This window comes from Motacilla alba, chromosome 18, assembly GCF_015832195.1.
Source record: "Motacilla alba alba isolate MOTALB_02 chromosome 18, Motacilla_alba_V1.0_pri, whole genome shotgun sequence".
Taxonomy (NCBI): domain Eukaryota; kingdom Metazoa; phylum Chordata; class Aves; order Passeriformes; family Motacillidae; genus Motacilla; species Motacilla alba.
The window spans coordinates 11,765,007-11,790,708 of record NC_052033.1 but is presented as its reverse complement, the minus strand read 5'-3'; the positions used below and the strand labels follow the sequence as shown (position 1 = coordinate 11,790,708).

The window sequence follows — 25,702 nt, the reverse complement described above, 5'->3', positions numbered from 1 at the left end:
ATAATGGGCACTTGAGAAAGATGAATCGTTTCAGAGGTTTTTTTGGGTATTTATAAGGTAGAGTTCACGGTGGTGGCAGGAGGCAGCAGCTCTGCCAAACCATACAGCATTCTCTGGGAGAGCGCTCCCCTGTGCCGCGTGCACTCGGAAAGGTCCGGAGCCCGGCCTGGGCAGCAGCTGCAGCACCAGTCCCTCCACGCCGAGACTACTCCAGAACAACAGTCCCTCCTGCTGCCTCCAGCGCTGCTTTGATCTTCTCTGCTTCCTCCTTGGAGGCGTTGGCCTTGATCTCCTGGGGAAGGGACTCCACCAGCTTCTTCGCCTGCGACAGGGACAAAGTGCAAGGCTCGTAAACAGGCTTTCACTAACTGGATTACTGGATTTAGAGCCATGATCCTGACCTCTGCTTAAGCCAACCGTGGAAACTCACTGACCAGCACAAACCCTGGACTTGCACTTGAGCCACGGCACGTCCCACCAGAGACAGCTAGCCCTGACCGCAAGCGACGGCACACCTGATGGGAAGCTCTTCCTCAACTCCTCCCAGGTGCCTGGTGCTCCCAGGGCCGCAGCCCAGCCCAGGTGAGGGGGCAGCAGAGCCCCACGCAGTGACCTGCTGGCGCCGGGCTGGCTCTGCTCAGTGACACTGTTTTGGTTCACATACTTGTGCCAGCAGGAGGGGAGGCCACAGCGGGGTGTGGACACAGCTGCACAGGCTAGAACAGCTCCAGCACAGACTGCTCCACAACACAGGACTGTGACATTTCAGGGACTTTTAAAGCAAAACTGCTGGTACTAAGCAGCACTGCAATGCTTAAGGCAAGCTGAAAAACTGCAGAGCTAAATTAAAGAATTTACTGCAGCGCTGCTATAGAGAAGGAAGTGAGCCCAGGGGGACAAGCCCCTGCTGCTCTTACACACAGCAGCTCTGCCACAGCACTGCAGGTTTAGCACCCACTGGACTGGCCACTGAGCTGGCAGGAAGGTTTTGTCCCTTTGATTCCTGCTGGGTTCAACGCCTGTGTACTGTGGTGGAAGGAAAATGCTTTTTTTGCTGGGGCTGGAATGCACAGATGCGTGAGCAGGGGGTTGGCGGGGCAGGAATGCCTTTGCTCACCAGGACAGCACTCGGACAGGAGCCTGTTCAGGCCCACTGCGACGAGCACAGGCAACACAACACAGGTCATTAATTTCTGAACTGTGCTCAGGAAGGTGTGACTCCATCCTAAAGCAGCTGTTCCTGGTGTTCAGCTGTTCCCAGCTGTTCCTGGGAAGAAGAGCAGAGCCCAAGCCAAGTGGGACCCGTGCAGCAGCAACGGGGCAGAGGCAGCAGGCTCCCAGTCCAGCCAGAGCCCGGGGCTGGTGGTGGCAGGGGGTAAGCATCTGCTGGGCAGCTCCCAGTGAGCTTCCCGAGGGGCAGCCAGCCTTGGTGCCGTGTGTGCTGGTCACACACCTGTCTCAACACACAGCTGTTGCCACAGGGCTGATGTTGGGGTGCCACCTGTGCCCAAGGTAATCACTGCATGATTCCCCCCACGCCACCAGCAGCCCTACAGGCCAGATCCACCCGCAAACCTCGAAAACAACACCTGGACTGGATGGCAGCAAAATCTACAGTAAAAGGGCTTTGGCTCCACTTTGAACAGAGTCTCTGCAGGCAGAACCTCCACAGCTGCTTGTGCTACATGTGTGCTTCACCCACCGTGCTGGGCCTGGGCACATCACACTCGAGCTGAGCTGCAGCAACTGGCACTACATCCAGCAGGTGCCACGTGCTAAGCCAAGCTCACTGAGCATCAGCTCTCCAGTTAATTATCTGCTGATTGTGTCCAGTACAAGGCTTGGTACTCTCCTGTTTGCTGGGGACCAATAACAGAGGAACAACTTCCAGAGGAACCACGCTGACAGTCAGGAAGTTATCCCCACGAGGCAGCCAAACTTGCACCCGTGCCACTGACTCTCTCTGCTGGCTTTGCAATGCAGCAACAAGAACTGGGGGTCAGAAGATTATCTGCAAACACTTCTGCTCTCCCGAGCTACAGCAGGAGCAGACATTGCAATGCTCAGCACTGCAGCTGGAAAGTGCTGCTACTGACCCCAAGACATGAAAGCAGCGCCCTGGAGATGTGCAGCACGTTACATGCTTCAGCAGTAGCAGCTTCATCACCCAACATGCTGAGCCCACATCCAAGGTCAAGGGCCTGAGCTCAGATCCTGCCCAGGGCTGAGGCCCGTCTCCTCCAGGGAAAGAAGCAGCACCACCTATAAAATGAAGGGCCCTGAAAAGAGCTGGCAGCGTGGATTCCAAGATGTGTGAATTACAGAGGCTCATTTACCTTCAGAAATACACTAGCTTTGGGGAAGGAAAGCCAAACGCAGCTGCAGCAAGGGATGCTGGCTACTCCTGAGCTCTGCAGGAAAGCTCAGGCACGGCAGCTCTCAGGTTTGGAGAAGTGGAGGCTGGCACGGACATCTCTGAGTCCTCTGCCCTGAGCCTCCTCCTTCATCCCCCTGCTTCTGACAAGGGAAAATGCCAGATGCAGGTGCAACCAAATCCTGCTCCCCGCGTCTCTGCACTGAGCTGCACACGGGCAGGCTGTGCTCCTGCCTGCACAAACCCAGGCTTCCCTTTGAGCAGAGAGTGAGGCTGCCGGGCCAGGGGCAGACCAGCAGAGCCTGGGGCGGCGCCGCCTCACCTGCACGAGGTTCACTCCAGGCACGAAGTTCTTCACCTCCTTGATCAGCTTCACCTTGTCAGCGGCCTTCAGCTCCGTCAGCCGGACGGTGAAATGAGTTTTCTCCTTCTTGAGCGGGACCGCCTCCTCCTCCTCCTGGAAGCAGCCGGAGCGCGGTGAAGCCCCGCGGCCGAGCCCGCCCCCGCGGCCCCGCTCCCGCCCCTCCCGGAGCGCCCGGTACCTGCGGAGCCGCCTGCGCGGGCAGGGAGGCGGCGGCGGCCGCGGGCATCACCGCCACGTCCGGGATCTTCAGCGTCTCCTGCGGGAAGAGCAGCGGCACCGGCGGCGGTCAGGCGGCGCACGCGGCCGGGCCGGGCCGGGCCGGGGGGGCCGGGCGAGCCCCGCACCCACCTTGAGCAGCGCGTTGAGGTCCGCCACCTCCAGCAGCGTCAGCCCCGCGATGTCCCGCACCAGCTGCCGCACCTTGGGCGAGTACTCCTTGGCCGCCGTGTCCAGCGGCGCGCCGGCCAGCGCCTCCGAGCGCCGCGCGGGGCCGGTGCCGAGCGCCCGCAGCCCGGCGGGGGCCCCGCGGCGCGGCGGCAGCGGCAGCAGCGGCAGGGGGAGCAGCGGGAGCGGCGGGAGCGGCGGGAGCAGCGCCCGGCGGGCGGCGGGCAGCGCGGCGGGCAGCATGGCGGCCCCAGGACACCGAGCGCTCCGCCCCGCCCGCGCTCCCGGCGCGCCCCGCGCCCCGCCGCAGCCAATGGCGGCACGGCGCGAGCGCCGCGCTGCGCCATGGGAGATGTAGGCACAGCGCCCGGGGGGACAGCAACGGCCCCCGAATAAATCATTGCTCTTTATCTTTATGAACAGCAGCAGAGAAAATTCATGTCCGAAGGAACAGAAATTGCTCCCTCTCTGGAATGTCTGGAAGGAGAATGGCTTATATTTCTACACTGCACAGCACAGTTAACAGTAACATTGAAGCACGATGAATGCAAATCAAAAGAAACAAAAATAAGTCTGAAAGAACATTGTCATTTTACCTTTTTGACTTTCACTAATTGCAGTAGCACATTCTAATGCTCCATAAAGCTGAATAACTTAGGACTATGTACCGACAGCATAGAAACATTCTAGACACTGTAGGGAGGAAGTTTCAGCGGCTAAAGCTGGGTTTGAGCTGCAGCAGGCCAGGCTGCGGGTGAAGCGTGCCGGGCTCTGCCCGGGGCTGCGGCCAGCCCTGGGCAAACACTCGCCCCGTTCTGTAGCTATGATATTTTATGAAAATCCTTTTGTCAGGATTTTCTTCTCCTGAGAAGCCGAGAGGGCCTGAGGAACAAATGTAAACAAATTACTATTTGCTGCTGTGGAATGCAACAGGTGCATCCTTGATTGGTCCTTGTTGGATATTTCTACTCAATAACCCATCAAGGAGGCAGCTGGCTCAGACTCTGGGAGTCACAAGCCTTTGTTACACATTCCTTTCTATTCCTGTCTCGCTTTCTGATGCAGTTTTCTCTCTGTTCTTTTAGTATAGTGTGTTTTTTTTAATATATCACAATATAATAAACCAGCCTTCTGAAACACGGAGTCAAGATTTCTCCTCCTCCTCCCCCTGGTCCTGGCTGCCCTGAGAACCCCGCCGCTCCCCAGGCTGCCCGTGCTGCCCAGCACAGGAGGCTGTGGTTCGCTTCGCTTCGTTCCAACACTTTATTGTCACCGGTAGCGCTCGGTCCCGCGGGACGGGGACGGGCCCGGGCTGCGGGAGCAGGGACGGGGCAGCGCCGGCCCCGGGACGGGGCAGGCAGGGAGGCAGGGAGGGAGGGAGAGCCGGGCTGCTGCCCCCGGCCCTTGGTCCCCACGGCCCCGGGACACGGGGCAGCACGAGCAGTCGCAGCACAGAGTGATTCCGGAGGAGGAGTAGTGTTAGGCGGGTCCCCGTGGAGCGTCAGTCAAAGGAGATGAGCTGGGCCTCGCCGCTGCCCGGCGGCTGCTGCCCGGGGGCTGCCGCTGCGGGGGGCTGCTGCTGGGGGGGCCCCCCGGCCGGGGCCACCTGCAGCAGAGCAAACGGCGGCGTGAGCGCCTGCCGTCGTCAGCAGACGGCCCCGCTGGGCCCCCGCGCCGGTGGCACTCACCTGTTGGTAGAGGGGCTGCTGCCCGGGCAGGTAGGACTGCTGGGCTGGCAGGCTGCTCAGAGCCGTGTCCTGGCCGGGCAGGGCAGACATCAGACCCTGCGGGAACGAGGGCTGGCGTCACAGGGGCTGGGGTACACGCAGCACCCACAGGCCCCAGGACGGCTCCACGGGCTGGAGCCCAGCCGTGCCCTGCTCCCACGGCCAAGCAGGGAGCGCTCACCTGCATGCCGTAGGGCTGGTAGCCCATGGAGACAGACTGGCTGCCCATGTAGCCCATGGTGCCCGACTGCGGCGCCTGCGAGATGGCGGGGATGCTCTGCGACTGTGAGGCTGCAGTCTGTGGGGAGAGGCTGCTGAGAGGTGGCGCAGACAGCAATGGCTCACTTCTCCAGACAAGGCCCTTGAGCCCAGAACTGGATCTAACTCCAGCCCGCTTCCACAGCAGGAGCAGCAGATCTGGAACCAACCAGCCCATCCTCCCTCCTGCTCAGAGAGCTCATTGCTGAGTTTGGGTTGCCCAGCCCCACAGAACCCCAGCCCTCGTCCCCGCTGGCTGCAGGCTCGCTGCCTCACTTGCCTGGTAGCCCTGCGTGGGTGTGGGCTGGTAGGAGGAATATGCAGGGGTGGTGGTGGGCACTGCGGGCCCCTGCTGAGGCCCCTGCCCACCGCTGGCGCCCGGCTGGTACATGTAGGCATTGACCATGCTGGGATCTGTGTGGAGAGAGCAGAGGATGGAGCAGCCGCCTCGGGCTCCCCCCTACCCCCCGAGGCCAGGCTGCCCACGTACCAGCGGCAGGCATGGCGGCGTAGGGCCCCGCTGCGCCCTGGGCAGCCTGGTTCATGTACACGCCGTGCATGGGAGAGCCCTCCACGGAGCCAGCTGGGCTGAACGTGCCAGGGAAGCTGGTGGGCCCAGAGGGCTGGTAGATCACCCCACTGGCTGCGGGCACGGCCTGGAGCTGGCGGGAGAAGGAAAGCCAGCTTAAAGCCGCAGTCCCTGGAGCGTGGCAGGGGGAGCCGAGCCCAGCAGCCGTACCTGAGCATAAGGCAGCGAGAAAGCTGGCATCTGGGCCCTCATCTGGATGGTCTGCTTCTGCTGCTCCAGGCGCAGCTGCCTCTCCTTCTCCTGCTCCTGCAGCCGCTGGATGGCCAGCTGTCGCTGCATCTCCAGGTACTCCTGCGGGAGCAGGGCAGTGCTGGCTGGGAGCCACAGAGCACACACCCCTCCCAGCAGCGCGGCCATCCCCGCCCGGGCCGGGCCACAGAGCGGGCAGGCCTGCCATGCCCCGGGCACGCTGCCCTGCCTCACCTGCTTCTTCTGCCTCATGATCTCCAGCTTCTGCGCCAGCTGGATCTGGCGCTGCCGCTCTGCCTCCTCGGCCGCGCGGCGCAGCTTCTCCTGGTGCTCCTCCCGCAGCGCGTTCAGAGCCCCGCGCGCGTCCCGGATCTGCGCCAGCTTGTCCTGCAGGCCCTCGTAGTACACTGGGGAGGGAAGGGACAGCCTCAGGAACAGGGGGACACAGCGCCGGGCCTGCCCCTGCACCGCACAGCAGCCTCTCTCCAGGGAGACTGCGCCACGGAGTGCTGAGCCCGGCCAGCGGCTCCCCCGGCTCCCACGCACGCCTGCGCTCGTCCAGCTGGTTGAGCAGCTCCAGCAGCTGCGGGTGCATGTTGTTGATGGACTGGAAGAGGGACAACACGGCGGAGTCGTTGGTGATGCTGCGGCCTCGCATGTGGTTGCTCTTCATGCGGTTGACGAACGTGGTGACCGCGTTCTGCAGCGCCTTCAGGAACTGCTCGTGGTTCTCCTCGGACTCACCGTTTTGGTACTGCTGCTGGAAGGAAGGATGGGGCAGCCAGTCAGCTGTGACCTCCCCGTGCCAAGAGCCAGCAGCCAGCCTGCAGAGCCCAAAGTCGGGTGCTCCTTGCCCCCCGGTGGGTGCCAGACCCAGGCCCAGGCCCCCTCTTACCTCAACCACGCCGAGAGGGGCAGGGTGGGCTTCCCCGGGCTGCACAGCTGGCTCCGTCAGGGACAGGGGCGCTGACGGCGTGGGGCTCTTGCGAACCTCCTCCTGCTTCTTCTCCCAGTAGTTGCGGTTCAGGTACCGAGCCAGCTGCCAGGAAGAGAAGGAAGGTGAGCATCGCTGCCTCGCAGGAGCAGGCCTGTGCTGCAGACCAGCAGCGCCAGGATCCTTACCTCTGGGTCAATGTCCTCGGCCAAGGGAGCAGAGGAATTCTGGAAAGAGACAAATGGAGAAATGCAGTTCAGCAAAACCAGAGATCCCCAGGCCCCACACAGGTGTTCAGCTTGGAGCTGGCCACGTGTGACCACCAGTGCTGAGCCTCAAAGGGGACACAGCATGGAAGGCAGTGGAGGCACCTAAGTCCTGGCTCAGAACACACCTTCTTGCTCAAAACACAGTGAACGAGCAAGGGGTTGAACGGGACAAATATTTTCCCCCAGTATGGGGATTAAATTGGACACAACTGGGGCAGACTCGGGCTCAGGACGTGGGCAGTGTCCAGCCACTCCACGGGCAGGAGCTCAGGACGTGGGCAGTGTCCAGCCACTCCACGGGCAGGAGCTCAGGACGTGGGCAGTGTCCAGCCACTCCACGGGCAGGAGCTCAGGACGTGGGCAGTGTCCAGCCACTCCACAGGCAGGAGCTCAGGACGTGGCCAGTGCCCAGCCACTCCACGGGCAGGAGCTCAGGACGTGGGCAGTGTCCAGCCACTCCACGGGCAGGAGCTGCCACGGACGTACCACAGGCGGGGAGTAGAGTGTGCTGACGGGGGGAGCCGAGGACGTGACAGGAGTGGGCTCAGCCTTGGGGTACATGGAGTAGGTTGTTTTCTGCCTCTGCAAAAGAGAAAATTGCCAACTCAGAGAGAGTCCAGGTTTCTCAAAATCAACCACAACACAGCCTGTGCCTGGCTCTGCTTTCACCCTCTCATTCCACAGGCTTTGAGCCCTGCTCACACCAGGACACGTCCAGAGATCTGTTATGGCCCAGCACAGCTGGGCTGAAGAGCAACAACCCCTCCCAGGCCCCAGCAGCAAACAAACCATTCTCTCCTTCTCCTCAGCCTCTGACTGAGACAAGGCAATAGCCAGCTGGAGCTCCTCCTCCTCTTGCAGAGCTGTCTCATCGCGCTTTGGAGGCAGCTGGAAGTGGAAAGGTAAGGAGGTGGTCAGTAACGGGATCAACAAACAGGTCGGGATCACCAGATCACCTATGGGGCAGCTGCTCACCTGGGACTGCTGAGAGAGGGGGCTGGTCAGGTACTCAGGGGGCAGTTCAGAGGTGGCAGCAGCTTTACCCTCAGTTTTCCTGTAGTGACAAGTGACAGTATGGACTGAATGCTCCCTCCTCTGCACCAGAGCCCAGCTCTGCACCATGCCCCAGCAGCTAACCCCACTCCCAGGAAGGAAGAGGGCCCAGTTCAGCCTGCACAGCCTGGGAAGCCCTCGCTGTGCTCTGCAGGGAGCTAGTTCCACACCACGCCTCCCCCCTCAAGGTCCCAGCTGTCACAGGCAAAGAAACCCACCACGAAGGGTACTGACTTGTTGAGATGCTCATAGCAGGGCTCACAGACTCTCACTTCCTTCTCAATCCCAAACTTGGGGATGGTGGAATACTTGGAGGAGCATTTTCCACAGAAGATCTGCCCGCAGGCCCGGCAGTGGTGCTGTGAAGGACAGGAGACGTGAGCGTGGTGGCAAGACATTCCTTCTCCTTTAGCCAACACCACTCAGACACTCATTCCCCTGCCAGCAGCCAGGAAACACGGCTGTCCCCAGCACCCTCCACACAGCAGGTCCTGCAGGGAGTCCTGCAAGTCCCAAGGGCTGCGCGGAGCAGGGAGCCCAGGGCAGCAGCAGCACCCACCTTGCGCGTCACAACGCCGAACTGCACCCGGCACCTGTGGCACTCCTCGGCATCCACCCAGTCTGGAGCCTGCAGGGGTCAAGGGAAATGCAGTTAGGAGGGAGGAGTGTGTCAGCAGCAGCCCTTTCAGGAGCCCTGATGGCTAGCAGGGCTCTCATGTCTCGTGGGGGAGACCGGGGGCATCTGCAGCTCAGTGGGAAATGTTAACCCCCAGTTATCTCCTTTTGTGATCCCAGTCAGTACAAGATTTACTAGGAAACTGTGCACAGCAACACTGCAGCAACGCCCTGCTGCCACGTCCAGCCTGCCAAGCTGCTGCAAGGCCAGTGAGCAGGAGGAATGATGGGCCTGACTCCCTGCCCTGGCCGGTTCTCCCAGCAAGGTCTCCAATCCACACAAAATGGAGGAATGTGAGACCTCCTGCAGGTTTGGCAGAAGGGGATGGGAAAGCAGGTCTGTCCCACAGCACCAGCTGCTCCCCCCCCACTGAGCTCACCCTCTCTGCTGCGAACATGGCGTCACTCTCCTTGAACTCCGGGAAGACGTGCCCTGCAGGAGGAGAAACGGAGAGAAAAGGGAGCCCTGTTGTGACAGGAATCCTCTGGCACAGGGAGGCCATGGGCCTGCCAGCTCAGCACCACCTCTTGTCTTGACCAACACCTCCCTCTGACACAGCAGAAGCAGGCTCCCCTCAGCCATGGTCTGAGGACAATCCCCAATTGTTTCCCTTACACGCCCACAAGGGACATCACAGGCCTCTGGATAAGCCTTATTATTTCTCAGTACTTTGAACTGAGGGGGACAAAAAGCCCACTGGATGGGCAAGCAGGGCTGTGAGTTTCAGCCCTTCAAGCCCATCCAGAGCTTGGCAACACCAGCTCAGGCTTCTGGACTGACCCTCCCAGCTTGTGCCACTGCCTGCAGAGTTTCTGGCACACAGAAGGAAGCAGAGGCAGCAGCGTGTCCGTGCCCCAGAAGCAGACACTGCTGTCCTGGGGCAGAAGGGAAAATGTCACACCAACACTGTGTCAGCAGGCGGGACCGTGAACCCATCCTGGGAGCAGCCAGAAAAGCCTGTGAGGAAGGAACTGCCCCACAGCAAATCCCTCCCACAGGACACGATGACTTGCTGCCAGTCTCCCCGAGAACAGTTGAAGTTCCTGCTTTTCAGGTCTCCCTGCCAGCCCTGAAGGCTGGGCTGGAGGCCTAGAGCAAGGCTGCCCTGGTCCTGGGACCACCGGACTGTCCCATGCCTGCAGCAGGACTGAGTGACCCTGAAGGGTTCACTGGGCATTGGGAACCAAAGAGAGCTCCGTGCTGCACGCCCAGATTTTGCTCACACCAGGCACTGAACTGCCAAGGCTCCTGCAGAGCAGAGCTGCTTCACCGGGTGTCCCCTGACCCGTGGCCACAGTCCTCACCTTCCACCTTCATGATCTGGTAGGTGTCCTGCACCACCTTGTACTTGGGCTCGTTGCGGAAGGCGTGAGCCCAGGCCTGGATGAGGTACAGGATCTTACTGCGGACACTCGTCTCCACTTGCCTCTGCACAGGAAGGGAGGAGGAAAAACATCTGAGATAATGGCCCTGAAACCCAAAGGATGGTGTGAAGCCCCCAAAGAGAAGCCAGAAACACCCCTCGGGAAAGAGAGACTTTGGAGTACTCAGGAGAGGTGAGAGCTGGCAGAAACCTGCAGCAAGGACAATGCACAGCACAAACAGCCCCCCTCAGCTGCCCCAGTGCCCCTCCAGCACAAACACCACAACGTCCTTCGAGCAGCTCTGACCAGCTGGTGGCCTTGATGCTGAGAGTGAGTGCCCAGCAGCTCCATCCAGCCCCTCACCAGAGCCACCCTCAGAACGGGGCGGGAGCCCCAGCTGCCCGGGACAGCAGAGCCCACCCTGCCTGCCCCTGACAGGGCTGGGGGTGCCTGCAGGGCGCCAGCACCTCCACCCCAGGAGTGCTCAGAGCCATCTCAGGATGTGACAAAGTGAGGACAGCTGGGACAGCTGCCCTTTGGAGGCAGGGCAGCTGCATCACACTTCAGGGAACTGGAGAAAAGTTGGCAAGCCTGTTCTGACCTCAGCCAGCCTCAGAGGCGTCATCAGCTGCCCAAGTGATCACATCCACATGACTGGCTGTTCCAGAAATCCCCAGGAAGCACAGCAGCACTATCAAGCTCTGATTTTAGCCAAGACCTCGGCCCGCACAGCATCACTTACTGACAATTCCTAGAGCTCCAACTTCTAGAGCATTTGGCAAAATCCTGCATTCCATACATGTCACAGCCCTGAACCTCATCAGAGCTTGGACTGTTTTGCCAGCATCGGGTGTTCACAAGCAGCAAAGTTCCAAGTGTGGGAGGAGAATGGGGCAGCTGTGAAACTCCTGAGGCCAGCAAGGACTGAGAGAACCAAAAAATCCCTGGATCTGGTTCGATCTCCTCAGCCCTTGGAGTGGCTGTGCTACCACACCTGGCGGTCACGCTACGGCAGAGTTCCTGCCTCAGGAGGAGATCCTGCAGGAAGACTGAGTCAGCCCCAACAGGAGGGCGACAGGAGAGACACCCTGCTCGATGTGCAGGGTGACAGGACTCACAGAGCTCGTCCTCCAAGGATCTGGGTCACCTGTTTGTTTACTTCTGGTGGAAGACAGAAGCACGACACTAATGAGCTCTTGCCTGGGCATTGCTGTTGTGAGCTGGGAGCTGGAGACAGGAGTTCTCATTTCCACTGCACTACTGGAATTCTCCAGTCCAAGGACACATGAAGCTCCAGCAGGCATCAGACTGGTGACAGCTTGTAACAACAGCTTGTCAGAGCCAGCAGCCATGGTCACATCCTGCAGCGCTCCTGAACAACTCACACGCCACCGACACGGCCGTGACACAGAGGCAGCTCCAGCTGGTTTTTCCTTTGCTGCTTTACCTGCCTGTGTGTCTCACACTGCTCCATGAGAGGGAATTCACCCTGCTACTGCTCAGGTTCCTGGTACAGGTGCCAGGCCATCATCTGTTTCCCTTTGCTGTCCCAACCCAAGCGTTGCATCCAGGAGCATTTTCCATGGAATGGCCCAGGCCCCCACAGCACATTCCTGCCATTTCACAGCGCAGACAAACTTCTGCTCCACCACATCTCCTCTTCCCAGAAGTCCTCCTTCACTGCCTACACTCACCCTTTCACACCACACGACGATCTGCTCTTTTCTGAAGTGCCTTTTCAGTTTCCCTTCTGCTCCTTACCCAAAGAGGACACAAGAAAGGGCACATACGCTTCTTCCTGCTGCTGCTGCTTTTCCACAGGGAAAAAAAAATGACAGTAAAATAAATCTATTTACCTTGAGTATTTCCTTCAGCTCCTCCATGGTCTGTTTATTGGCCACCTCGTCGTGGACTGTTTGGCCACAGTTTTTAACCACCGACTCCATGACCTGCAAGGGCCAAGACAACATCAGCCCACAGCTTCCTGCCTCCCCTGCAACTTGTGGGGGTCCCAGCACACACTGCAGGCTGAACACGGGGCAGTATTTAAGCAGTGAGGTGTGCTGGGGCCATGCCAATCCGCTCCCTGCACTGGGAGCCAGCTGTCCTTCACCTCCCTGGGGGGCTGGGGGCCTTCTGCTCTGTGCAAACCAACCCGGGGAGAGCAGCCCAAGTCTCAGCTTTGCCTCTTCCAAAACCAGGATGGAACTAAAACACGATCACCCCAAAACCTCCGTGCCAGAGTCAGGAAGAGGCTGGCCCCACGCTGGGCTGCAGGAGCTGTGCAGCCTGCAGGCAGGTAGTGGGAAGCCCCTGCTTGCTCCCAGCCAGGTGCTGTTACCTCCAGCGCGTACAGGGCCACGTGGGGATTCTTGTCATTCACCTTCTTCTTGATGGCGTTGACGGCGTATTTCGCCCTGGGTAGGGGAACAGGGGACGTGTTCTCAGGAGATCAAGAATCTGAGGGGAGATCCCACCTGCTGCTGACAACCCACCAACCCCCACCATGACACGAGGGCCACAGCCAGCTCAGGGGCACGCGATTCACTGAGTGAAACTGGGAAGGAATAAGCACACTCAAGCTCGAGTTCCCCTAAGGATTTCAGGCCAGGGGTAATCTGCAGCTCCCAGGCTCTGGGAAGCACGCCAGCACATCAGGGTGTGCTGTACAGCCCCTCTGACGCTCTTGCGGAAGGGTGTAAGGAGATGCGTGTCACAGAGAGCCTGGAAGGGTCTCCTTCCCCCGCAGACAGCAGAGCCCGCAGCACGCCCGAAGCCCAGCGGCACTCACTGCGTGTCGCCCTGACGGATCATGTCGCAGATCTGCAGGATGGATTCCCAGTCTGTCTCCAGCAGGAGCTGGCTCGTGGCCTTATCTGCAGCGAACAAGCGCCGGGGCCGCGGTGAGCAGCGCTGCCGCCGCGGCTCCGCTCCGCCGCCGCCGGCCCCGGGGAGCGCTCCGGGCGCGGCGCCGCCCGCGGCCCGGCGACAAACCCGAAAAGCGCCGACCCTCCCGCTGCAGACACCCCCGGCGCCGGTGCCCTCCGCCCCTCCCGCGGCACCGGGCCGCGGCACCGCCACCCGAGCCGGCGCGGCCGTGCCGTGCGCGGGGCCCGCCCGCTGCCGGGCCGAGCGCCGCGGAGCCCGGCCCGCTTCCCGCCCGCCCGCCGAGGCAGCCGCGCCGCTACCGAGGAGCCGCTCGAAGGTGCCGCCGCCGCGCCCCATGGTGTCCGCCCGGCCCGGCCCGGCCCGCTCCGCTCGCTCCGCTCCGCCCGCCGCCGCGGCCCTTCCGCTTCCGCCGCCCCGGGGCGGCGCCGCTTCCGCGGGGCGGCTCCGCCATGGCCGCGGGCCGCTCCCCGCCCACCTTCCTGCTGCTGGGGGCGGCGGGCGGCGGCAAGAGCCTGCTGGTGCGGCGGCTGCGCCATATCCGCGGGCACGGGGCACGGGGCACCGGGGAGGCGGGAGGGACGGGCCGGGCCGGCGGGGCGGGCGGGGGCCGGGCGGAGCCGCTCCCGGAGCCGCCGTGTCCTTAACGCGAGGCACAGCTGAGCGCCGAGGAGCCCGCGGAGCTGGGCGAGCCCCCGGCCACGCTGCCCACGGTAGGTGCGGCCCGGCGGGGCCGAGCGGCGCCGGGGCGGGCGCGGGGCACGGCCGCAGCCCCCGGTGCCGGTGCCGGTGCCCGTCCCGCAGGTGGGCACCAACCTGACGGACCTGCGGCTGCCGCGGAGGGTGACCGTGCGGGAGCTGGGCGGCTGCATGGGCCCCATCTGGCCCAGCTACTACAGCGAGTGCAGCGCTCTCCTGGTGAGCAGCGCCGGGAGCCGGGGCCGCGCTCCCGAGGCGCTTTCGGGGCGGGGGTCCGTCGGTCCCCCCGGCTTCGCCCTGTGCTGGGATTTCCCTCCTCCGTGCCCTGCTCCGGCCCGGGGCTGCTCCCGGCACACCCGCACCCTGCTCTCCCTTCTTCCCTGCAGTTCGTGGTGGATGCCTCCAACCCCAGCCAGGTCTCCTCGTCCTGCATCCAGCTGCTCTCCGTCCTCTCCGCAGCGCCGCTCGCCTCTGTGCCCGTCCTGGTGCTCTTCAACAAGATGTGAGGAGGTCACCCGAGGGCAGGGGTGCCGGGGAGCAGCGGCTGTGCTTTGCTGTGGTTCCCTGCCTGGAGACCCCCGAGCCGGGGCCGGCCCGGGCAGGGCAGCCGCCGTGCTTGGCTGATGCTGGAGCTCCCGTCTCCCCATTGCAGCGACCTGCCCTGCTACATGTCGCTGGTGGAGATGAAGTCGCTGTTCCGCATGCAGGACATCGTGTCCTGTGCCACGCAGCCCATCACCATGCTGGAGACCAGCGCCCGCGACGGCACCGGCCTGGCTGATGTCCTGCAGTGGCTTCGCAGCGCGCTCAGGGAGCCCTGCTGAGCCCGGCCCTGCAGCCCAGCACCGTCCTGGCAGGTGGCAAGGGGGCCGCTGCCCCGCCTGGGACTGGGAGCAGAGCCCGGGACAGTGCCTTGGGCTGTTGATGGACTGGATCCTGTGGGACTTCACAGTAAAACTCCCACCACACTGTCCAGGCTGGCGGCTGCCTTGTGCTCGGGGGGAAATCCTGGGCTTTCAGGGAAGGGACAAGCAGAAGCCGCAGAGGCCAGATGGTGCTGGCAGCTCCAGGCACAGGAGGGGTTCCTGCAGGGGCTGAGCTGAGCAGGGCTGGGTAAGGGCCCTGGCTTTGGCACTGAGTGCACGGGGGGCTCCTGCCAGTGGCTCTGGCTGTGTGGGCCTCGTGCCGGCCCAGGCACAGTGGGGTGACCCTGGGGAAGGACTGGGTGACATGGGTGGGTGTCAGGAGCTAGGGCAAGGCCAGTGACAGGGCTGCTTCAGGGGCATGTCTCACAAGCTGCAGCAAATGCCAGCACACAGCTGCTCTCCAGCCCTCACCTGGGCTCAGGCAGTTTCACAGTGGGTCAAGCTGGGTCATCTGTGGGTCATCGGTCCAATCTCTCTGGTCAAGTGGGGTCACCCCAGAGGACATGGCACAGGATTGCATCCAGGCAGTGCTGGACTGTCTCCAGTGGGGAAGGTGCCACACCCTCTCTGGGCAATCTGTTCCAGCGTGCTGTCACTGGCACAGGGAGGTTCTAATAGAGTATCACAGAATATTGGAGGGGACGCATCAATGTCATATTCAGGTGGAACTTCTGTGCATCAGCTTCTGTTGCTTCCTGTCCCATTGCTGGGCACCGTGGAGCAGAGCCTGGCCCATCCCCTGACACCTCCCTGCTGACAGAGGCTGAGGTCCCCTGTCAGCTGTCTCTCCTCAAGGAGGCCCAGTGCCTCATTAGAGAGGTGCTTCAGTCCCTTCACCGTCTCTGCAGCCTCTGCTGGACCTGCTCCAGGAGCTCCTGTCCCTCTTGTCCTGAGGAGCCCAGAGCTGGACCCAGCACTCCAGCTGCAGCCTCAGCAGGGCTGAGCAGAGGGGCAGGATCACCTCCCCTGCAGCAATGCTCTTCCTGATGCACCCCAGCAAGAGCTGGGGCTGCGTGGAGAGCCTGCCCTGCGCCCACACCACTGAGAGTGTCCATCCGTGCTGGCACCGCCCTGTGCCCTCGCTGGTGCCCAGCCCAGCCCAGCCCAGCCGGGCAGGCAGCTGCCTCAGTGGCAGCCCTGGTGCCGAGTCACAGGGCACTGGTGGCTGCCCGTGCCTGGCACACGCCACACACGCCCTGCCCTGGGCCTGTCAGCGCTGTGGCACCGGGCAGCTCCATCCCAGGGCCTGCCAACAGCCCGACACGTCGGGGAGTGGCTCCTGGTGCTGCAGCTACTGCGCCGTGCTGGCGAGAGCAGCGGGGGTGGCAGTGGCCTTCACCCCAGCAGCGTGGGCTGAGCTGGGCTCTGCCCCAGCAGCCCTGTGGGAAAGCAGCTGTGCCAAGGAGCCCGAGCACACCCTGACACTGCTGCTGAGTCACCACCACCAGCACTGACACACCAACCCTCCCTGCCTGCTTCCAGCCCAGCAGGTCCACACACCAACCCTCCCTGCCTGCTTCCAGCCCAACAGGTCCACACACCAGCTGGAGCACTCCTGCACAGCAGCGCTTTAATTGAGCCCACAGAGTCCCTGCCCAGCCCAGCACCCAGCAGCACGGTGATTCTTCCAAGCCTGTCCCACCAGCCAGTGCAGGGGGTGCTGGGGCTGGCCCAGTGACCTTGTTAGTGGGACTGCAATCAGCCAGCTGCTCTCCTGGTGAGCCAGGCACTGGGCTGGAGCTGGCTCCATGCCTGCTGCCCCTAGGCAGGGTGAAGGGGCTTGTGGAGAAAGCTCCGAGGTCCCCAGAGGATTCTGAGAACAGCCCAGGGCACACTGGCAGGAGGGAGAGCTGAGGGGCTGTTCTCTGCAGTAGTGAGCCCCCACGGAGCAGGGCTGTGAGGTGAGGCAGTCCTGCATGGAGCTGTGCCCTGGGATCCTGTACCTACTGCATCCCAGCAGCAGGAGCACCTGCATCCCTGCCATGCAGCATTCCCAGGGACACGTCCCAGTGGGTCCTTGGCCATGGCAAGAGGAGGATCTTCCCCAGCGCTCCGCGGTCCCCCAGCTTCCAGCGCTGTGTTGTGATGGACAGATTCAGTCCCAGCTGCAAGCAGAGTCCATCCCATCCCATTCCTTCCTGTGGAGCTCGACACCAAGAGGACAGAGTCCCTAAGATCCAGGGTCCTTGTCCCAGCCCTGCCTCCATCCTCGTCCCCGTGCCTGGCCTCAGCAGCACCAAGCACCGTGCATCCCTCGGGACAGGCAGAGGAGCATCCACGGCGCCCTGGCAGCCCCTCCCCACTGCCCTGCATGCTGGCCTCACCTGGGACTCAGGAACGCCTGTGTCTCTGCTCGTAAACGGCCTGCAGCTTCTGCATGAGAAATCGCTTATCCTCCCCTTCCTGCAACATCACAGACAGCGCAGTGAGCAGCACGGGGGGGCTGAGGGGCTGCACTGCTGGGGCCGGAGCCCACACTGGCAGTGCTGGGGCTGGAGCAGCCTGTGGAGCAGCAGGGATGGGCAGGGGCAGTGCTCACGTTGGCAATCTGCTCCTGGAGCAGGCAGATGACCCTCTGGCGGCCTCTCACCACCTGGATGTTGAAGTAGATCACAGCTCTGTAATGACAGCAGGGTGGGATGGTGGCAGCCAGGCAGGAAGCTGAGGGACACTGCTCCTGGCACTGGGATGGGGCACAGGGCTCTGGAGTGACACCTTGGCTCCCAGCCCCGCTCAGGGCTGTGACAGGAGGACCCTCAAAGTGGGCCCAGGGTTCAGCTTTGGGCTCGGGTCCATACTCACATCAGGGCCGTAGACATGAAGAACAGGAGGCAAGTGTTCTCCAGCAGGTGCTGGTAGACCCAGGCAAACCAGGTGATGTTGGGGTTGGACTTCTCCAGCACCAGCACCCACATCTTCCCTGACTTGTAGATGGTTTCCAGCCCTCGAAAGGGACCGCAGGTTTCTGATGGCTGCTTCCTGAGCAAACAGAACAACAGGGCGTCCAGAGCAACGGGCAGCCCAGCAACTGCTGGCCCCAGAGCAGGGCACTGCCTGTCTCAGATCTCCAGCCCTCCGGGGACCCAGCCTCACTGCCCCAGCACCCCCAGGGCTGCACAAGGGAGTCCTCATCCCTGCCCCCTGCACCAGGAACAGCTGCAGAAGTGAGCACGGGCCAGCAGCAGGGAGGCCTCCCCTGCCTGGGGCAGCACCTCAGCGCCTGCAGCTGGGGATGCCAGGGACAGGGGCCATGCTGGCCCCAAGCCCTCCTTCTCCAGGCAGCCAGGGGTGCTGCGCCCTGAGCCGTGGCCTGGTGGGTACTCACGACCAGATGGTGTAGGAGAGGAAAGCGGCTGTGCCCAGGAAGGAGGGGAAGCACAGCAGCGTGATGAACACGGTGCTCATGCGTGACGCCTGCCAGGGCTTGCTGGGGGACTGGCAGTTCCGCATCAGGCTGGTCTGTGGACAGCGAGCAGTGTCCCCTGGGCTGCCAAGAGCTGAGAGCAGTCCCTGCCCTCCCCTGCCTCCTGCCCACTGGGAGTGAGCGAGCTCGGGGACGTGCTGTCCCCAGAGAGCCCCGCTCATCCCACACTGACGAGGCGGCTCCTGTGGCACCACTGCTGCAGCAGAGGCTGACAGGGCACAGCGTCACCCCACGGCGAGCTGCAGGGCAGGGGGGAATCACACCTTTTTGATATAGAACAACAGCAGCAGCTTCAGCATCTGCACAGCTGGCAGGAGCGGAGCAAAGAGAACGCCCAGCCTGGGAGCAGGGGAAAGATGAGCTTGCCTGGGTCTGAGCCCCAGGGGACACACCGGTGGGCACAGCTGCAGCATCCACAGGGCTCCTGGGGACTGCAGGGCATTTGCCAGCAGAGGAAGGAGCCACACCAGGCAGAGACATCTCACCAGGTCAGGGTCTGCCCATAGATCAGCTCCAGCACATTTCGGGCTATATCAAACTCTGGCCTCTGCTTTGTCTTCAGCCTCTTCTCCAGAATTAGCCTGGGTGGAAATGAACTCTGCTCCGCGCTGTCTGGGGGGGATTCACACCCCGCCTTCCCCCTCTGATGGCAGCAGAGCCCGCGTGCACCAGAGAGCTGGGGCCATGCAGGGATGGCACACTGGTGGGGGGACATGTCTTGGGGCACGTTACCTCCAGATCAGCTCCCCGAAGAGCGTATCCAGCAAGGTGAATATGAAATCCATCACCACGAAGCGATACAGGTCCTGCCCCACACACGTCTCCCAGCACTGGGGAGACAATCAAGCGTGGCATAGAATCACAGACTGGTTTGGGCTGGGAGGATCCCTAAAGCTCATCTCTGTCCCCGCCCTGCCATGGGCAGAGACACCCTTCCACTAGACCAGGCTGCTCTGAGTCCTGCCCAGCCTGGCCTTTAACAGTTCCTGGGATGGAGCACCCACAGCTTCTCTGGGAACCTATGCCAGAGTCTCACAGGGAAGAATTTCTTCCTGGTATCTAATAGGGAAGATGCCACCAGCTCCTTGCACAACCCCATGCCCAGCCCAGCCCTCCATGGCCCTGAGGCAGTGGTGCTGACCTCCTCTGTAGAGCAGACAGCGCTCCGGCTGAGCCAGTGGTAGCACAGCAGGCTGAGAATCACCACCTTCAGGATGAGGTTCCTGGGGAGCAGGAGCAGTGCCAGAAGTCCCTGAGCCCCACAGATGGGGTGCCTGGCCCCAAAGCCCCCTTGCCTGCCACAGGTGCAGGTGCAGAATGCTCCCTCCACCACAGCCCCAGCCAGCCCACCTGAAGATTGCCACGGAGACCTGTGCCACTGGGGAGTCCTGCTTCTCCCACACCGCCAGCAAGTTGAACAGGTGGGGCATCAAGGCATTGAGGAGGGACACCACAAGGGGCAGGACCAGCAGAACGGCTTCTTGCTGCCATCTGCCACTGCCCTGTGCTTGCTGCTCCTGCTGAACCTGGCGAGCAGGCACCGGGCTGAGCGCGCAGCTGCTGGCAGCCAGGTGTGGTGTCCTTGGGGAGAGCAGCAGGTGCCCAGGCCAGGAGCACAGCTGCCATGGGGCTGTCCCTGCCTCTCTCCCCAGTACCCCAGCGCTGTCCCTCCAAGCCCAGGGCAGGGGATCCCGGGTGAGAGGCGGCACTCACCGTGTGCATGTGCTCTGAGAAGTAGTGCACAGCCAGCACGCAGCCCAACACCGAGCCCAGGGCCAGCCCCCAGGCCAGCAGCATCACGAGGCAGTGCCCCAGGCTCTGGGAGTGGGAGCGGGAGCGCCGCTCCGCCAGCAGCTCCTGCAAGAGAGCAGCAGCAGAGCTGCAGATCTGCTCTGGGTCTGGAGCAAAGCTTTGTCCCCCTGCAGCTCAGCAGAGAGAGTGACGGACAAAGCACTGGCAAGGCTGGGGTCTGGTTTGCATCGCCCAGCTGCTCCACCTTCAGCTGGGTGCAGATGTTCTCGCACTGCAGCTTCACCGAGCGCCGCTGGATCACCTTGAAGTCCCAGGCACAGAAGACCTTGATGGCCAAGTCCCCTGTGGGGCTCTTCACGCTCTCCCGAAAAGAGCGGGACACGCTGCAGCGAGGGGAAGGGCATCAGGGCCGGGGGTGGGCTGAAGGGGAAGGCTGGCAGCGCCATCAGCACCGCTGACCCACCTGTACACCAGCAGGATGCAGGTGACAAGGAAGGACACCCCAACACTGAACAGGTAGGCCAGAGGCAAGTTGTAGGGGAGCAGGGGGGCTGGGAGGGGGCACACGCTGCCCCCAGGACTGGAGGGGCAGGGGTCGTTCAGGGTGACGTTGCTGTAGTAGCCGTAGTAGAGCAGCGAGTGCGTGAAGTAGCCCTGGGGGAAAGCACACGAGGGGCCCGCGGTGACCTCGGCAGGGCTCGCAGCTTAGCCCGGCACTCTGCACCAGCCTCAGCGACAGAGCCTTGGGCTGGGCAGCACCACCTCGGGCACCCACAGCACCGGTGCTCCTGGCGCCCAGGCTGTGCAAGGGCAAGAACTGGGGCATTATTACAGAGGGAAAGCAGGGCTGCCCGCCAGGCCTGGCACAGCCGGGGTGCCTGGGACACGCTTACCGCTCCTGTGAGGAGCTCGAGGCCAGTGAAGGGCTGGGGGCTGACTGATGCAGTGGGGTACACGGCCTGCAGGACCACCACGAAGGTCAGGAGGATGAAGAATGAAAAGAAGTTCAACATAAGGAGTGTCTTGAGAAAGAGGAAGTAGGACAGGACGCTGGAGCCAAAGCGGCCACCGATCTGCTTGAGGGCATAGTGCCCGGGCTGCGCCGCGCGGAGCAGGGACAGCAGCCTGTACCAGAGACCTCGGCAGCCCTGGGGAGAGGAGAATGGGGAGAGCAGTGGGGCTGGAGCCTGCACCGCAGCCCTCCCAGCCTCTGTGCAGACCTGTGCCTCTGACTTACGAGGCCGACGCAGACCCTGGACCAACCACAGGGCGAGAAGGGGGCCCAGCGACGGGCACGCTGCCTCACTGGGCCCCTCCGCCCGCTCAGCTGCCGCCTGCCCAGAAGAGAGGGGGGTCAGAGGGTCCCCAGGTCCTGGGACAGCTCCAGCTGTGGGAGCCCTGCCCAGCAGGCGCTGATGGAGGGGGTCCTACCGGAGGATGCGTTTCTCCGCCAGGCTGAGGGGCATGGTGAGCAGCATGTGGCTGCACTGGCTGGGCGAGAGGCTCAGCAGCTCCTTCACCAGCAGGCACCGCTTCTCTGGGGCACAAGGGGCTCAGTGGGACACGGCCCGCAGGTCACGGCCTGCCTGTCCCTAGCCCAGCGCAGGGACAGTGGCCAGCAGTTTTCACAGCCTGGGGCACCCTCACCTTCCAGCGTGGCCCTGGCGGGGTCGGTCTCCAGGTCGTAGTGGCGCAGGCTGGGCCGTGCCGCGCGGCACAGCTGCTGCAGGGGCGGGCGGCCGCTGCGGCGCCGCAGCCGCGCCGTGCGGTTGCAGTACTGCGAGATGACGGCCCCGAGGCTGCGGCCTGTGGCCAGAGCAGAGCAGGGGCTGGGCGGCCAGGAGAGCGGGGCAGGCAGAGCTCCGAGGGGCTCCGGGAGCTGGGGAAGGGTGGGAAAGTGGGGGGCACCTACCGATGGTGCGGCTGGGCATGCTGGCCAAGATCTGCAGGGAGGCAGAGGAGGGGCTGGGGTGCTCCTCACCTTGCCCAGGCTCTGGCCAGGCCATGGCACAGGCTTCTGGAACGGCCAGGTAGGCTGGGGACTCTGGGAGGGGGAAGGCAGGATGCAGAGAGGCCATGGCTCATCCCTGCGTCCCTGCTGCTCTGCTCCAGCCCAGAGGCTAGGTGTGTGCTCCTCCCAGAGTACCCCTTTCTCCAGGGACGCGTTCTGTGTCCCCAGGATCCGATCTCCCCTGGACTGCCCTGCTCTGCACTGGCCAAGGCATCAGCAGGCTCCTACGAATGCTCTGGCCACAGCATTGTGACACAGCTGGCCCAAGCAGAGGGCACACACACTGTCCCCAGCCTGCCTGGCTGAGGCTGCAGGGCTTTACCTCTGGGCTTCTCCTGCAACTCCAGCTCCAGGCCTGCCTCGATCAAGCTGCTCTGCTCCAGGATGAGCTGGTGGAATGAGGTGTGCAGGGCTCTCTCGTTGTCCGGGCTGGGCTCCTGGCTGGAGGGACACGGGGACATGGTGGCACGGACACCTGGTGCCTGCAGGGCGCGAGGCCGTAGCCCATCGTAGCTGGGATGGGGGTCGCAGGGCACGGCAGGGCAGCGGGGGAGGTCACACTCACCCATCGCTCTCGGTGCCCTCGGGGACGTGGAGGGTGATGGAGGGCGGCTGGGACATCCTGCGAGCCGAGCGGAGCCTCCTTCCCGGGCCCTGCCGCGGTGAGCAGCCCCCGGTTCCCGCGGCTCCCCGGTTCCGCGGCTCTCCGGTTCCGCGGCTCCCCGGTTCCCGCGGCTCCCCGGCGTTAGCTCCCGTTAGCCGGGAGCGCGGAGCCCCCGGGGCTAACTAAGCTGGGACTAACCCGGGTCCAGCCCAGCGCGGCCTCAGGAAGGAAGAGAGGGCGGATGGGGCGGTACCGCGGCCGAGAGGTTCCGCCCGCCCTCCCGGGACCGTCCCGGGACCGTTCGGGTCGGGCACGAAGCCTCCGAGCGGCAGCCCCGGAGCTCGGCTCGGGGGACCGGCCCTAAGCGCACACGTCGGAACAAAGACCCCCGCGCCCCCACCGTGTTCCCGGCCCGGTGCCGTCTCCTTCCTGCCCTGCTCTCCCTCCTCACCCCGGGGCGGGCTAAGCCCCGCTCGCCCCGGTACCGGGAACCGACGGAACGCTCCCGCCGCTGCCGCCCGGGCCGTGCGTGCGGATCTGCGGGGCGGGGGGGCTGCCGAGCCCTGTCCGTCCCGTCCCGTCCCTCTTGCCGCCTCCCGGTACCGGGTGGGGGCGGCGGGAGCCCCCCGGAAGCCCCCGTTTCTCCTCGGCTGTGCTCACCGGGGCCCGTCGGTGAGGCGTGGGGCCGGCCCCGTTACACCGGGGCGGAGGGAGGGACGGAGCGGGGCACCGGGACGCGGCGCGGCGCTCGGTGCCCGGGCGGGGGAGCCCCTGTCCCGCTGCAGCCAGCCCGGCCGCCCCGCCCCGGCGCCCCGGAGCGCAGGGACCGGCCCTCCCGGGGCGGCGCCGCGCAGCAGCGGCGGCCGAGCGCCATGGAGGGCGGCGGAGGCGCCTACGGGGCGGCCAAGGCCGGCGGTGCCTTCGACCTGGTCCGCTTCGTGCAGCAGCCGCAGGTGCTGGCGCGGATCGTCAGCGCGGTGAGTCGGGACGGGGCGGGACGGGACGGGGCGGGAGAGCCCCGCCGGGACGGCGTCTCCCGGTTCGCCGCAGGCCGGCGCCCCTCGCCCGCCGGGACGGGCAGCCCCCGAAGGGCTCCCCCCGCTCTCGGTGCCGCCCACCGGACACCGGCTCCGCCCCGCAGGTGTTCGCCCTGATCGTGTTCGCCTGCCTGGTCGGGGATGGCTACATGAGCCGGCCCGAGGACCCCCAGCTCTACTGCATCTTCAACCACAACGGGGACGCCTGTCGCTACGGCATCGGCATCGGCGTCCTCGCCTTCCTCGCCTGCATCTTCTTCTTCATGGTGGACGTCTACTTCCCGCAGATCAGCAACACTACGGACCGCAAGTACCTGGTGCTGGCCGACCTCGGCTTCTCAGGTAGCGGGGCGCGGGCCGGGCTGTGCCCGCCCTGGCTGCCACAATGGCCGCCTTGTCCCTGACGTGGCTGCCGGTGCCTGGCGAAGGGAGTCGCTCCCGAGTCGCTCCCGCCTGGCGTGCTGCCCGCGGGCCACGCGCTGCTGCTGCTGCTCTGCTGGTGCAGCTGCTGCTGCTCCTTCTCCTGCTGCTGCTCTGCTGCTCTGCTGCTCCTGTTGCTGCTGCTGCTCCTTCTCCTGCTGCTGCTTCTGCTGCTCCTGTTGCTGGTGCTGCTCCTTCTCCTGCTGCTGCTGCTGCCGCCCCTGGCCGGGTGCCTGTGCCAGCCTGCACGGTGCAGCAGGGTCTGGGTCTGGGACTGCCCAAACTGGCCCTGGCCCCTCATGCCACTTCCCCCCACAGGTCTCTGGACCTTCCTGTGGTTCATCGGCTTCTGTTTCTTGACCAACCAGTGGTCCTGGACGCGGGCTGAGGACGTGTACATCGGAGCGGACTCTGCCCGCGCTGCCATCACCTTCAGCTTCTTCTCCATCTTCTCCTGGGTGAGTGAAGCACTCCGCCCCACTTGGGGGGAGAGCAAACCCTGCACTTCACAGCCTGGAACGGCCTTGATGCTGCTCCTTCTCTCTGCAGGCACTCCTGCTCACCTTCGCTTACAAGAGGTACAAAATGGGGGTGGAGGACTTTGCTCAAAGCTATGCCGACCCCAGCCCGGGGGTCCCGACTCCCTACTCCAGCTATCCCAACATCAGCCATGAGAGCTACCAGCAGCCACCCTTCACGCACACGGCGGAGGCCCCGGAGGGCTACCAGCCCCCGCCGGTGTACTGAGCCCTGGCTGGCACCCGCGGGACGGCTGAACCTGTGCAATTCCTTCCGCGGGGTGGGAGGGAGGGATCTGTCACTTGCAGGGGACAGTGGGGCGGGAGGGCGATGGCTGCTTTGTTTGAAGGTGACTGGGCCTTTTCATGGGGTGCAGGAGGGGCTTCTGCCTGGTCCCAGAGCTGAGATCCTCACTGGAGGGTCCGGAGCGCAGTGTGGTCTGGTGGGTGAATTGGCACACGATGGTTGCAGCTGCCGGGTGAGCAGTGCAGCGATGGTTGCAGCTGCTGCGTGAGCAGTGCAGCGATGGTTGCAGCTGCCGGGTGAGCAGTGCAGCTGCAGGTTGGGTGTGCGGGCAGCCCTGGCACGTTCAAGCCTCTGCTTTTGCTGTGGTGCCTCGGCGGTGGGCTGCGCTTCACGGCCCTGGCCAGGCTCTGCCCCTGTGACTGCTGCCCTGGCCCCTCCTGTCTCCAGTGCCTCCCAGCCCTGCTGGCTGCGTTCCCCCAAGTGCCATCTCTCGCTGCTGTAGCACAGCCAGGCCCAGCTCCTGCTGTGCTGCCTTCCCGTCCTTCCCCAGCGGCTGCTTCTGGGCCAGCTCTTGCCAAAGCCCCTCTCCTCCTCTCTGATGCCGTGCTGTGCCTTCCCCCAGCCTGCACTAGAGCCGCTGGTGCTTGGGTGATGCGCTTTGGGGTCTGTGGGAGCAGCGAGCACTGAGATCCCTCAGCAGGGCCGTGCCTGAGGACATCCTGGAGCACTGTTTCCCTTGTGTGCCTGCTGCGAGGCTGAGCTCCTGCACCCTGCCCGCGGCTCCTGCCTGCACTCCAGCCACACCAGGAGCCCGTGGGCCTTGTCTCAGGTTGTGTTTGCTGCTGTGCCGTGGTAAAGCTGCTCCCAGCAGCCATGTGGGCCATCGCTGCTGGGGCCAGCGTTCAAGTAGTTGTCACTGTAGGGTTGGAATAAACTTTTTCACCAAACCACCATGTGAGCCACCACGTGCTTTTTGTCTCGGGGGAAGCAGAAAAGG

At 63.7% G+C, this 25,702-nt stretch overlaps 5 protein-coding genes across 9 annotated transcripts; 2 read left to right on the top strand and 3 right to left on the bottom strand.

Moving 5' to 3' along the window:
* Positions 1 to 25: 25 nt before the first annotated feature.
* On the bottom strand, positions 26 to 3,380 carry MRPL12 (mitochondrial ribosomal protein L12). The gene is made up of 4 exons (XM_038157096.1): positions 3,087 to 3,380; positions 2,917 to 2,994; positions 2,697 to 2,831; positions 26 to 322 (listed from the first exon to the last, which is right to left on the bottom strand). The coding sequence occupies exons 1-4, from the start codon at positions 3,363 to 3,365 to the stop codon at positions 206 to 208; spliced, it is 609 nt and encodes a 202-aa protein (XP_038013024.1). The 5' UTR covers positions 3,366 to 3,380; the 3' UTR covers positions 26 to 205.
* Positions 3,381 to 4,361: 981 nt separating this feature from the next.
* HGS (hepatocyte growth factor-regulated tyrosine kinase substrate) lies at positions 4,362 to 13,492 on the bottom strand. Of its 3 annotated transcripts, none has more exons than XM_038157087.1 (21): positions 13,370 to 13,492; positions 12,973 to 13,057; positions 12,523 to 12,598; positions 12,038 to 12,130; positions 10,122 to 10,245; positions 9,197 to 9,249; positions 8,701 to 8,769; positions 8,376 to 8,500; positions 8,064 to 8,142; positions 7,878 to 7,976; positions 7,575 to 7,670; positions 7,008 to 7,046; positions 6,781 to 6,924; positions 6,432 to 6,645; positions 6,120 to 6,292; positions 5,847 to 5,987; positions 5,598 to 5,769; positions 5,388 to 5,521; positions 5,031 to 5,147; positions 4,811 to 4,906; positions 4,362 to 4,728 (listed from the first exon to the last, which is right to left on the bottom strand). In XM_038157087.1, exons 1-21 carry the CDS (start codon positions 13,404 to 13,406, stop codon positions 4,624 to 4,626), a joined length of 2,271 nt encoding a protein of 756 aa, XP_038013015.1. In that variant the 5' UTR covers positions 13,407 to 13,492; the 3' UTR covers positions 4,362 to 4,623. The 3 variants fall into 3 exon arrangements, with proteins under 3 accessions (XP_038013015.1, XP_038013016.1, XP_038013014.1); XM_038157088.1 differs by having other exon boundaries at positions 6,432 to 6,642; XM_038157086.1 differs by having other exon boundaries at positions 6,432 to 6,924.
* ARL16 (ADP ribosylation factor like GTPase 16) lies at positions 13,487 to 14,741 on the top strand. The gene is made up of 5 exons (XM_038157097.1): positions 13,487 to 13,604; positions 13,725 to 13,780; positions 13,872 to 13,985; positions 14,153 to 14,268; positions 14,419 to 14,741. Exons 1-5 carry the CDS (start codon positions 13,520 to 13,522, stop codon positions 14,588 to 14,590), a joined length of 543 nt encoding a protein of 180 aa, XP_038013025.1. The 5' UTR covers positions 13,487 to 13,519; the 3' UTR covers positions 14,591 to 14,741.
* A 1,886-nt stretch (positions 14,742 to 16,627) lies between these two features.
* TMC6 (transmembrane channel like 6) lies at positions 16,628 to 22,609 on the bottom strand. 3 transcript variants are annotated; one of them, XM_038157092.1, is made up of 20 exons: positions 22,445 to 22,609; positions 22,202 to 22,320; positions 21,781 to 21,912; positions 21,516 to 21,674; positions 21,300 to 21,405; positions 21,106 to 21,202; positions 20,762 to 21,016; positions 20,332 to 20,522; positions 20,113 to 20,251; positions 19,830 to 19,973; positions 19,467 to 19,642; positions 19,258 to 19,339; positions 18,849 to 18,946; positions 18,602 to 18,697; positions 18,380 to 18,455; positions 18,018 to 18,151; positions 17,495 to 17,671; positions 17,232 to 17,310; positions 17,017 to 17,095; positions 16,628 to 16,767 (listed from the first exon to the last, which is right to left on the bottom strand). In XM_038157092.1, the coding sequence occupies exons 1-19, from the start codon at positions 22,498 to 22,500 to the stop codon at positions 17,024 to 17,026; spliced, it is 2,388 nt and encodes a 795-aa protein (XP_038013020.1). In that variant the 5' UTR covers positions 22,501 to 22,609; the 3' UTR covers positions 16,628 to 16,767; positions 17,017 to 17,023. The 3 variants fall into 3 exon arrangements, with proteins under 3 accessions (XP_038013020.1, XP_038013018.1, XP_038013019.1); XM_038157090.1 differs by having other exon boundaries at positions 16,690 to 16,838; XM_038157091.1 differs by having other exon boundaries at positions 16,696 to 16,830.
* Positions 22,610 to 22,705: 96 nt separating this feature from the next.
* On the top strand, positions 22,706 to 25,655 carry SYNGR2 (synaptogyrin 2). The gene is made up of 4 exons (XM_038157430.1): positions 22,706 to 23,460; positions 23,625 to 23,862; positions 24,259 to 24,398; positions 24,490 to 25,655. The coding sequence occupies exons 1-4, from the start codon at positions 23,356 to 23,358 to the stop codon at positions 24,685 to 24,687; spliced, it is 681 nt and encodes a 226-aa protein (XP_038013358.1). The 5' UTR covers positions 22,706 to 23,355; the 3' UTR covers positions 24,688 to 25,655.
* Positions 25,656 to 25,702: the final 47 nt, after the last annotated feature.